The sequence below is a fragment of the Microcaecilia unicolor genome, chromosome 1 (assembly GCF_901765095.1).
Source record: "Microcaecilia unicolor chromosome 1, aMicUni1.1, whole genome shotgun sequence".
Classification (NCBI taxonomy): Eukaryota; Metazoa; Chordata; class Amphibia; order Gymnophiona; family Siphonopidae; genus Microcaecilia; species Microcaecilia unicolor.
In genome coordinates this window covers 19370024-19382979 of record NC_044031.1, presented here as the reverse complement: position 1 = coordinate 19382979, position 12956 = coordinate 19370024, and the positions used below count along the sequence as shown (strand labels likewise).

The 12956-nt window shown below is 45.3% G+C and overlaps 1 protein-coding gene across 1 annotated transcript in view; it reads left to right on the top strand.

Moving 5' to 3' along the window:
• The window catches only part of LOC115459884 (zinc finger protein 624-like), a 155838-nt gene extending 143696 nt beyond the window's left edge, over window positions 1-12142 (top strand). Inside the window, exon 8 of the mRNA XM_030189738.1 lies at window positions 10462-12142. Coding sequence (XP_030045598.1) covers window positions 10462-12089 — 1628 coding nt within the window. The 3' untranslated portion in view covers window positions 12090-12142. The remainder of the gene's footprint in view (window positions 1-10461) is intronic.
• Window positions 12143-12956: the final 814 nt, after the last annotated feature.

Below are 12956 nucleotides of genomic sequence, written 5' to 3'. Positions count from 1 at the left end.
TTGCATAAGTCTGTGGCTTTTCCTATCCAGTCCTCAATTCGAGAATCTTACATGGACGATTGGGCTGCTTAAATATCTGGGTGTTCTTATTCCCTCGAATTTAACTTATTTATATGAGTTGAATAACGCTCCTTTGCTTGCTTCAACCCGGCAAACACTTCAGATGTGGCAATCGCTGCCCTTGTCTATCTTGGGTCGGATTGTGTTGGTGTTGGTCCCGAGGTGGACGCATGTACTGCAAATGCTACCCATTTTTCTTAAGTATACAGAGGATAGGTTACTGACTCGCATGCTCATGTACAGGGTAAACGTGCTAGAATACCAGTTTCGCTACTCTTTCTTCTGAGACTTAAGGGTGGGATGGGGTTATGTTAAACTATTCTCAGCAGCCAGTGGTATGAGACACCTCACAGATCAGTTTCGTAATACATCATATTTTTCATGTACAGAGGTGGAGACACATTTATTCTCGCCTTTTCACTTTAGTTCTTGGCTTCACGCGTCGCCCGGTCGGGTGCGCACCCCGGCCTCTTTTGCAGCATTTTTGTTACCTTTGAGGCGTGTCTGGTGTTGGGTGTGTCGTACTTATGGTCTCTCCGCAGTGTCTTCATCTTTGCTGCCTTTCCGAGGTAACGTAGATTTCCCGGTAGGCTCCACCTCACAGACTTTTTTTGCTTAAAGGGCTTAGTTGTTTTTTAAAACAAGTAGTTCTTATTTCTAAGAGGGTTATTCGGCAATATTGGTTATCAGCAGATGATCCCTCTTTACAGCATTGGTGGTCAGCCTAATAATGTTGGGTATTATTAGGAAAGGTATGGAAAACAGGTGTGAGGATGTTATAATGCCGTTGTATCGCTCCATGGTGCGACCGCACCTTGAGTATTGTGTTCAATTCTGGTCGCCGCATCTCAAGATATAGTAGAATTGGAAAAGGTGCAGCGAAGGGCGACTAAAATGATAGCGGGGATGGGACGACTTCCCTATGAAGAAAGACTAAGGAGGCTAGGGCTTTTCAGCTTGGAGAAGAGACGGCTGAGGGGAGACATGATAGAGGTGTATAAAATAATGAGTGGAGTGGAACAGGTGGATGTGAAGCATCTGTTCACGCTTTCCAAAAATACTAGGACTAGGGGACATGTGATGAAACTACAGTGTAGTAAATTTAAAACAAATCGGAGAAATATTTTCTTCACCCAACGCATAATTAAACTCTGGAATTCGTTGCCGGAGAACATGACTTGTCTTTATCTGAGCAGGCATGAGATACTCGGGTCTTTAGACGGGAGAAAAGATCCATTTTATGTGAAAATATCTTTATTAAATCACACAAAGTGAACATTAACACGAATCACCAATAATTTACATAAGTACATAAGTAATGCCACACTGGGAAAAGACCAAGGGTCCATCGAGCCCAGCATCCTGTCCACGACAGCGGCCAATCCAGGCCAAGGGCACCTGGCAAGCTTCCCAAACGTAGAAACATTCTATACATGTTATTCCTGGAATTGTGCCCTAAAGTGTTCTTCCTTCGGCACCGGCAATTCACACAGCCTTCTACCAGTGTCGAGGCCTCTCCTCAGGCGCGTCCCGCCCACTCTAATGCAACTTCTGTTTTCCACAGAGGTAGGACGCGCCTGAGGAGAGGCCCTGACACTGGCAGAAGGCTGATTATGTGAATTGCCGGTGCCGGAGAGAGAACACTTCAGGGCAGAAAAAGTGACCACACGGACAGGAGAGAGCGGGCAGAAGTGACAGAAAAAGATTGAAGACTCGGGAGGCAGGGGGCAGAAAGAAATATTTATTGACATGAGGCACGTAGGCGCCATTTTTTCTAAAAATCTGTTTGAGGGAGCGACCGTACCCCCTGGGTCCCACGTAGCTACGCCAGTGCACTGCAGATCCCATACCGACCTTTATGATCAAATGTTTTGCGGATTTTTTCCTACCCTACGTAACCCAGATGGTGCAGAATAGAATAATGGAGGGCTCTGTACCGTGTGCATGAAAATTGGCCACATTGCAACCAAAGATAATAAGTTAGTAACATAGTAGGTGACGGCAGAAAAAGACCTGAACGGTCCATCCAGTCTGCCCAACAAGATAAACTCATATGTGCTACTTTATATGTATACCTGACCTTGATTTGTATCTGCCATTTTCAGGGCACAGACCATAGAAGTCTACCCAGCACTAGCCCCGCCTCCCACCACCGGTGCTGCCACCCAATCTCTGCTAAGCTTCTGAGGATCCATTCCTCCTGAACAGTATTCCTTTATCCCACGCATGTTTGAATTCCATTACCGTTTTCATCTCCACCACCTCCCGTGGGAGAGCATTCCAAGTATCCAACACTCTGTCAGTGAAAAAATACTGACATTTTTCTTGTCTGCCCCCCTTCAACCTCATTTCATGTCCTACCGCCTTCCCATCTCCAGAAGAGGTTCGTTTGCAGATTAATACCTTTCAAATATTTGAACGTCTGTATCATGTCACCCCTGTTTCTCCTTTCCTCCAGGGTATACATGTTCAGGTCAGCAAGTCTCTCCTCATACGTCTTGTAACTCAAATCCCCTATCATTTTTGTAGCTTTTCTTTGCACCGCTTCAATTCGTTTTTCATCCTTAGCAAGATACGGCCTCCAAAACTGAACACAATACTCCAGGTGGGGCCTCACCAACGACTTATACAGGGGCATCAACACCTCCTTTCTTCTGCTGGTCACACCTCTCTCTCTATACAGCCTAGCAACCTTCTAGCTACGGCCACCACCTTGTCACACTGTTTCGTCGCCTTCAGATCCTCAGATACTATCACCCCAAAATCCCTCTCCCCATCTGTACATATCAGACTCTCACTGCCTAACACATATGTCTCCCATGGATTTCTATTCCCTAAGTGCATCACTTTGCATTTCGTTGCATTGAATTTTAATTGCCAAACATTAGACCATTCTTCTAGCTTCTGCAGATCCTTTTTCATGTTTTCCACTCCCTCTGAGGTGTCCACTCTGTTACAGATCTTGGTATCATCTGCAAAAAGGCAAACTACCTTCTAACCCTTCAGCAATGTCACTCACAAATATATTGATCAGAATCGGCCGCAGCACCGATCCCTGAGCACTACTCATCTTTCCCTCATCCGAGTGAATTCCATTAACCACAACCCTCTGGTGTCTGTCCGTCAACCAGTTCCTAATCTAGTTCACCACGTTGGGTCCTATCTTCAGCCTGTCAAGTTTATTCAAGAGCCTCCTGTGTGGAACCGTGTCAAAAGCTTTGCTGAAATCTAAGTAGATTACACCTATAGCACGTCCTTGATTCAATTCTCCGGTCACCCAGTCAAAGAATTCAATGAGATTCATTTGTCACAATTTACCTTTGGTAAAACCATGTTGTCTCGGATCTTGCAACTTATTGGCTTCCATGAAATTCACTATCCTTTCCTTCAGCATCGCTTCCATTACTTTTCCAATAACCGAAGTGAGGCTTACCGGTCTGTAGTTTCCAGCTTCTTCCCTATCACCACTTTTTTGAAGAGGGACCACATCCAGTGTTCTCCAATCCCACAGAACCTCTCCCATCTCCAAGAGGATCTTTAAGAGGACCCGCCAGAACCTCTCTGAGCTCCCTCAATATCCTGGGGTGGATCCCGTCCAGTCCCATGGCTTTGTCCACTTTTAGATGTTCAAGTTGTTCATACACACTCGCTTCCGTGAACGGTGCTATATCTACTCCATTCTCATATGTACTTTTGCCAGTCAATCATGGTCCTTCTCCAGGATTTTCTTCAGTGAAAACAGAACAAAAGTATTTGTTTAGCAAATTTATTTTTTCTTCATCATTATCCACATAGCGGTCCGCAGCATCTTTCAGTGTCACAATTCCCTTTTTAGTCTTCCTCCTTTCACTAATATACCTGAAGAAATTTTTGTCACACCTCCTTACATTTCTAGCCATTTGTTCTTCCCCAAAAGATGTGTGGCAGGATAAGGACCTGTCCAATTATAAGCTAATAAACCGGTTACCCTTTGTCTCCAAACTCTCTGAATGAGTTATTCCAGACTATTTGATGGATTTTGTAGAATTCCATCATGTGCTGCATCCTAATCAGACAATATAATACAGAGGCAGCAACGTTAGATTTACTCCTTACTATTCAATCAGAATTGGCTAAAAGATGGTCTGTTCTACTGCTGTCTTTGGACCTGACAGTGACTTTCGTTATGAAGCACCCCTGCAGTCCGGTGATCTCACCAGCTCTGAGCTAGTGCTCTCATGTTTTCTTGCTCTTAAGACTCCACCCACCTCCTCTACTTTTGCACTGCTGGGACTCTTCAGAGCCCCTGGCTGCCTCCTGCTGCGTCTCTTCAAGAAGAAGACATCATCATCAGGTTGTGTAAACCAGCTCTGTTCTGGCCCTAGGGCCTATGCATTCGTCTGCTTGCAACTCATCTTTGTACATAAATCTCCTAGTGTTGCTGTCTCCTTTATTCTAACAATTTATGAGCTGCAAAAATCAACCTATTTCTATTTTTATAATTATTGCCCTGTTTCATTGCTTATCAGTATTGTTCAGGAGCTTAGAACTCCACTTTGGAGAGTCCGGGGCTGTGCTTTGTATCTTTCGTGACCTCACAGTTTCAAAAATACCATTACACTAGAGGTCACGTGATGGTTTGAGAGAGGAAGTCGCGTCTTTCTTCTCTCTGGGGCTCCCTCTTCTCCATTCCCCGAATAACGAGCGAAAACTAGACTAAAATAACCACAAAACGCGAGCTCACCTTGTGCTCCTATATAGATCCTTTTGTAACGAAAGAAACCCGGGCTTCAGCGTTGAAATCGGCGAAAAGAAACGCTGAGAAGCAGCGAGGGTCGGAAGAATCCAAGATGGCGCCTAGCCCAGTCCCCGAACGCCCTCCACAGTTCCACCCGTTACAGCTCCAACAGATAACAGAAGCGGTGAGAGAGGCTTTGAAACCGGAGCTGACAAAACTATCTGACCAGATTGCGGGTGTAGAATCGCTACTGGGAGAAACGACGAGGAGGATGGGGGAGCTTGAAGTGCGAGTATCGGAGCTGGAGGACTCGAGCACGGGCAGAGGATCATTGCTGCAAGACCTACAGAACTCATTGCGAGCCCAGGCAAAACATCTAGATGACCTGGAAAACAGGTCCCGCAGGTCTAATCTCCGTTTGATTGGTATTCCAGAGACAGTGTCAGATCGCGCTCTGCCCACGCAACTGGAGAGTTGGCTCAAATCTGAGTTTGCTCTCTCTGATAGCAGTGGACCGTTGTGCCTAGAGAGAGCGCACCGCCTGGGCAGGAGAACTGAAGGAGGGAACAGACCGAGAGTGGTCATCATAAAGGTTCATAACTTCTTGCACAAGGAAGAAATTCTGAGAGGCGCCAGATCCAAATGGGACTCACTCACATTTGATGGAACAGCAGTAAAAATTTTCAGGATTACTCTGCTGCCCTGCAGGAACGCAGGAAAGCATTTGGCCCACTGTGTCACCATCTGGCAGCGAAAAACCAAAGATTTATGCTACTGTACCCAGCTCAGCTCAAAGTGCTGGAACAGGGGGGCTGGAAGATGTATCACTCTCTGGAAGAGGCCCAGTCCCTGCTGCGGGACAAACCCACATCCTCCCCTGGTCACAATGGCTGAAGGGGGAGTGGATGAGCCTGTAGCGGGCTATGGTGGTCTTTGATCGCAGGCGCACGGCAGTTATAGCGCTGCTGGGGCAAAGTTTACACAGTATGGTATCACAGTTAAATGTTATGAAGTTACTTGGATCTGTATGTTTACGGATTTGTTGAATGGTGTGAATCATTGTAAAGATGAGTGGATTGGAAGGAGAAAAATGGGAGGGGGGGAGGGGGGCCCCTACCATTGATTGACCGGAGCTCTCCTAGTAGATGTTGCGAAAGGAGAGGTCACAGGTGATAAGGGGGCGAGGAATTAGGGGTAGGGGGAGAAGCCTGGGGTGGGGGAGGGTAAGGGATAGGGAGGAAGGGGGGATCACGGAACAGAAGGGGATTGAATGTACGGGGAATGTCCTTGAGCTGTTGGGTAATGGAGCAGGGAGACTCGGGTGGAGCTGGGCACCTGAGCCTCCCATACTTTTATTACGGTTTGGTAACTATGGAAATAACTTTATTCAGGAAGGGGGGTGCTCGGACTAGATTCATAGCATGGAATGTAGGGGGCATAACATCCCCAATTAAGAGGGCAAAGATTTTGCAAGCCTTAAAAAGACACCATGCAGATGTGGCCTGTATCCAAGAGACGAGATTATCTCAAGAGGAGTTACAAAAGTTGAAGAGAGCATGGGTAGGTGAGGTATATGGGGCAGCGACCGAGGGAAGGAGGAGTGGGGTGGCAATTCTAATTCGAAAGGGAGTGATGGCGAAAACACACCTGGTGGGTAGTGACCCAGAGAGGAGATATGTGGTGGTGCGTCTCTGGTTACACCATGTGGAGTACTTAGTAGTAGCGCTATACGGGCCAAATTTCTATGGCAGATCCTTTTACGACCACCTAATCCAAATGTGCCTTCCTCATAGGTCACTACCGCTGCTTGTGATGGGGGATTTTAATTTAGTGGCTGACCCCATACTTGATTGCTCGTCCCCTAGAAGGGCAACCCGGGGAGGCCCGGAGGTTCGGGCTCTATCACAGTTTATGCAAGCACTTGAGGTGGTGGATTCTTGGCGCACCTTGCAGCCAGAGGAGCGAGAATACACCCATCTCTCTAGGGCCCATGGGACTTTCTCTCGTTTAGATTACATTCTGGTGGATCAGCGGGTGTTTCCCAATGTGAGTGTAGTGGAGATAGGCCCGGAAGAGATCTCGGACCACTCCATGGTGTGGTTGGATTTGGAGGATCGAGACCTGGGGATTGGGGGAAGAGGGTGGAGGTTTCCCACGTATTTGGCTTCAGATCCAGCATTCAAACAACACCTGCTGTAGAGCTGGGGGGAATACTCACAATTTAACAAAGAACACAGGGATACTCCCATACTGTTTTGGCAAGCGGCGAAAGCAGTTTTGAGGGTTGCAGTGATCGCATTTACAGTACAACGGGAGCGCAAGATCACTGGGGCAATTATCCACTTAGAACGTAGACTCGGGAAAGCTAGGCGCCAATTTGCGGCGGTCCCATCAAGCTATAATAGGGAGCAGATGAAAATAGCTCAAATAACATTAAATTCACTTTTGCACGAAAGAGCCTCGAGAGCCCTAGCGGTTAGGAAATTTCGGTTCCAGAGGTATGGGAATAAATCAGGAGCCATGTTAGCAAGGGTAGTCAAGGCTTGGGGCGGCCCTAGAGCGATAGTGGCGATGAAAGACCGGAAAGGACATATTCAGAATGGGAGGGAAGGAGTAAAACAGGTGTTTCAGCACTTCTATAGTGAATTGTATAAAAATCAATCCCCACCATCATTGGAGGCGGTGGCAGATTATTTGAGGAAGGCCAGGATGCTGACAATTACGGCAGCGGAGGTGGAGGACCTGAATGGGCCTATTACGGGAAAGGAACTTCAGGACATCATTAGGTCACTTCCCACGAACTCAGCTCCAGGCCCAGATGGCTTCCCTAGTGAATTTTATAAAATCTTAAATCCGCACATAGTGGGCCCCCTGCACTTGTATTTTGAGGAGGTAGTGGCACAAGGACAGTTTCCAGCTTATGCCAATGAAGCACTAATAACACTATTGCTAAAGCCGGGGAAGCTGGAGAACCAGGCTGGCTCCTTCCGGCCTATCTCCTTAATTAATGTAGATGTGAAGATCCTGGCTAAACTACTAGCTAATAGGCTGCAGGAGTGCCTACCCAGTCTCATCGGGCAGGAACAAGTGGGTTTCATGCGCAATAGGCACTCAGGAATTAATGTGCGACGATTGCTACTGGCCCAAGCCCAAATTCAGCGTTCAGGCTGCGAAGCGATGTTGGTCAGCCTGGACACTGAAAAAGCATTTGATAAGGTGGGCTGGGATTACATGTTTGCAGTGTTGAGACATGTGGGTGTAGGGGGTTGGGCTTATGGGGCTATCCAGTCGCTATACTCAAATCCTCAAGCGGCCGTGCTAGTTAATGGATCTAGAACACAACAATTTCCCATCGCGAGGGGGACTAGGCAAGGCTGCCCCCTCTCTCCGCTCCTTTTTGTGCTTTCTATTGAACCATTGATTAAAAGTATCCAACAGGGAGAGGGGGTGACAGTAAGCAGAGAAAAAGTAAAGGTGTTAGCCTTCGCGGATGACCTATTGATAATATCGACGTCCCCGAGATCGGCACTGCTCGAGGAGGTAGAATGCTTTAGTGCACTGTCAGGGTTCAAAATTAATCAAGTAAAATCACGCATTATGAGGCTACCCGAGCGACTGGATGGCCCCGACCCAGACGACTTCTCGCTACAGAGGACGAGGACAGAGATGAAGTACTTAGGCGTGTTAATCCCCAACACATTAAGTTGTTTGTATGGGATAAATACCCAAAAGTTGCTGAAAGATACAGCGAGGAAACTTGAACAGTGGCGGGGTCTACCTATCTCTTTGTCAGGGCGCATAGCATTATACAACATGATGATTATCCCCTGCTGGTCATACATGTTTCAAACCCTACCTTTACACCTTACCAACAGGGACGAGAGACGCTTGAATGGAATGTTAAGGAAATTTTTGTGGCGGGGAAAGAAGCCGAGATTCCCATTGGAAAGTATGTGTGTACCGAAAGAGTATGGAGGGATGGGTCTGCAGAGTGTGAGACATTTGGGGATTGCTTGTGCCATGAGACATGTAACAGACTGGTTCCGCAACTCTGCGGATTTCTCGGCCACCATTATGGAACTGCGGTTGTTTGCACCCACTCATTTTAGTAGTTGCCTCCACGGGAGTGGGGGGGCCTCTCCAGTATTGCGTATCTCAAACATCTTGCCGCAAGCGCAGAGAGCCTGGAGCTGGATTTGCAGACTGCATCAATTTTCACCAAAAGCCACCCCACTGCTACCAATCTGCGGGAACCCTGAATTTCCTCCTGGTCTGTTATATAAAATTTTTGAGCAATGGAGAGAGCGAGGTATAATCTACCTGCACCAGATCTTAATTTGAGAAGGAAAGTTGCAATCATTTCAGAAATTGCAGGATCAAGGGCTGCTCCGTCCTAAAGACTATTTTCATTATTGGCAATTATTGCACTATACGAAGAGCTTGTCTTGGGAGGCCTTGGCTGAAGATGCGCAGGAGGAATTGCCATTGGCCTACTCGCTGGGATCACAACAAAAAGTCCCATTGAGGTTTCACCTCCGACATATTAAAGACACAGTTGTGGAACCAGATTTTGGTAAATATGCAAAGGCCTGGAGCAGGGACTTGATGGTAGACATTTCATCAGGCCTGCTTAAAGAGCACATGTTGACCTTATATAGAGTGTCGCCTTTAACTGACCATTGGGAACTACAGTACCGTTTTGTGTTTCAGATGCATATGCCGCCTCGACGGGCGTTCCATGTGGGGGTCTCCCCTGATGGGGCGTGCCCCAAGTGCCATGCTGAGGGAGCGACCCTGGGTCACATGTACTGGACTTACCCTAAGGTGAAGAGTTTTTGGATGACTTTACTACAACAGGTCTCAGTCATGTGGAAGACTAGGTGGTCTCATTCTCCGTTGCTGCTGTTCGGGAAGGCCTGCTTGCGAGCTCCTCGGCCAAAAGGGCTCACACTCTTTGTGCAACAAGCTATTATGGTTGCAAAAAAGACTATCCTGGTGGACTGGCTTTCCCCAAAAGGTCCCTCGCTCCAGAACTGGCGAATGCGGATGGTGCAGCTGTTGCGATTTGAGAGAATGATGGTAAAAGAGAGAAACCCGACTGAGCTGGACAAATTCTGCTTGAGATGGGGTCCATTTCTAGACTCTATGCCCCCAAGAGCTAAGAGTTCCCTCTTGAACATATGACTGGCTCGTGGAGCTACTACTACTACTTAACATTTCTAGAGCTCCGGACATTCATTTCCAGAACTAAATAATGAATCACAGGGGGGGGGACAGGTAGATAATAATGTGCCGGATCGGGGAGTCCAGGAGGGCCATCAGAGTTCAGGCCCTTAGGGACCAACCCGATCGGATGTCTGCTTTTGGATATTAAGTCTTGTTAAACGAGGGAGGGGGGTATAAAATGATAAAAGAGTTGATGATGCTGTTTAGAGAAAGTAATAAGTGAAGTTTCTGTGATAAGGTTAGAATGTTAATTAACTGCTTGTGTTAGCTTCTTTCATAAGTCATCAATAAAAATTATTGACAATAAAAATACCATTACACTTCAGGCTGGCCCAGAAGCCACATGGAGCAAATCCCAGTGTAAAATAACCAGTTTTTCTTATTATAGAGAGGTAATATCTTAAAAACCACCCCTGTCTTCTAACTCATGATTAACACCTTCTGTTTATATCCAACAGGTCATCCGATCACACAAGGAAGGGAGAGAGAAAAGAAGAAAGGAGAACACCTTGTAGAAATAGAACAGAGCCAAAGCAAAACACAAAATGTCTGTGAGAATATTTCCCAAGAAACTGAGAGGATTAACAGAAAGAACTGTAAGCAAGAATCAAAGGAACAGAGAGACCCTGTAGGAGCGTCAACGGATGAAGTCACTAAGGGTGAGAGAAATTACAGAGAGCTCAGTAACATCCCTGAGGACCAGAGACAACTGGCACAGATCCCCTTGCAAATTAATAATAGTGATAAGATGACATATAAATGCCACCAGGGCAAGAGGAAAGGAAAAAAACAGCAGAAAGAATTCACATATATTCCGTATAATAAGAGCATCAACTTTATTTATTCTAAGTGTAGTAAGACCTCACTGTTATTTTCAGAACTCCAAGTGCACAAAAGGAATCACAAAAATGAGAAATCATTTACAGCTACTGTGTATAATAAAAGTCTCACTCAGCTTTTAGCCCTAAAATCTCACCAGAAGACCCAGCCAGGAGCAATACCATATACGTGTTCTGACTGTAATAAAAGGTTTGCTCGGGTTTCAGATCTAAAATGTCACAAAAAGAGCCACACTGGAGAGAAACCATTTAGATGTACTGAGTGTAATAAAAGCTTTGGTCGGCTTTCAGGTCTAAAATGTCACCAAAAGATTCACACTGGAGAAAAACCATTTAGATGCACTGAGTGTAATAAAAGCTTCAATCAAATTACAAATCTAACTACTCACCAGAGGATCCACACAGGAGAGAAACCATTTACATGTACTGAGTGTAATAAAAGCTTCAATCAGTTATCGAGTCTAAAATCTCACGAAAAGATTCACACAGGGGAGAAACCGTTTACATGTACTGAATGTAATAAAAATTTCAGTCGAGTTTCGAGTTTAAGTACTCACAAGAGGATCCATACAGGAGAGAAACCATTTACATGTGGTGAGTGTAATAAAAGCTTCACTCGGGTTTCAAATCTAACAGATCACCAGAGGATCCACACGGGAGAAAAACCTTTTCGATGTACTGAGTGTAATAAAAGCTTCAATAGGGTTTCAACTCTAAGAACTCACCAGAGGATACACACTGGAGAGAAACCATTTATGTGTGCTGACTGTAATAAATCCTTCACTTATGTTTCAGATCTAAAATCTCATCAAAAGATTCACACAGAAGACAACCTAATTCCATGTACTGAGTGTAATAAAACCTTCACCTGCGGTTCAGATCTAAAATCTCATCAAAAACTTCACACAGGAGAGAAGCCATTCACATGTGCTAAGTGTAATAAAAGGTTCACTTGGTTTTCACATCTAAAAACTCACGAGAGGAGCCACACAGGAGAGAAACCATTTACATGTATTGAGTGTAATAAAAGCTTCAGTTATGTTTCAGGTCTAAAATCTCACCAAAAGATACATACAGGACAGAAACCATTTTTATGTACTGAGTGTAATAAAAGCTTCACTCGGGGTTCAAATCTAAAAGCTCACCAGAGGATCCACACAGAAGAGATACCGTTTACTTGTACTAAGTATAATAAAAACTTCAGAGATATTTCAGGTCTAAAATCTCACCTAAAAATTCAGAAATGAGAGAAACCATATTCATGTACTGAGTGTAATAAAAGCTTCACTCAGCTTTCCGCTCTAAAAAATTACCATATAAGCCACACAGGCAACAAACCATTTACATGTACTGCGTGTAATAAAAGCTTCACTCAGGTTTCACATCTAAGAACTCACCAGAGGATCTGCACCTGAGAGAAACTATTTACATGTACTGAACATAATAGAAGCTTCAGATGTTTCAGGTCTAAATTCTCACCAAAACATTCACATAGGAGACAGCCCAATTCTATATATAGAGAGTAATAAAAGCCTCACTTTGCTTTCACATCTAAAAACTCAGCAAAAGATTCACACTGGAGACAAACCATTTACATGTACTGAATAGAAACATGATGGCAGATAAAGGACAAATGACCCATCCAGTCTCCCCATCCTCTATAACCCCCGATTCTACCTGTTTCTAAGCGATCCCACAAGCCTATCCCATGCCTTTTTAAATTCTGGAACAGTCCTAGACTCCACCACCTCCATTGGGAAGCCATTCCACGCCTCCACCACCCTTCCTTAGCCTATTCCCTCTTAACTTTGTCATATGCCCCCTCATTCCAGAGCTCTCCATTTACATAAGTACATAAGTAGTGCCATTTGGAAAAACACATTTTGACAGCACCAAACCATTCCAAGAAAAACTGCATTGGCTACCAATCAAAGAACGTATCACTTTCAAAATCTGCATTACTGTCCATAAAATAATCTATGGCGAGGCACCGGGATACATGACAAACCTTATTGACCTGCCAACCAGAAGCACCACAAAATCTGCATGATCATACCTAAACCTCCACTACCCAAGCAGCAAAGGACTCAAATACAAATCCAACTATGCATCCA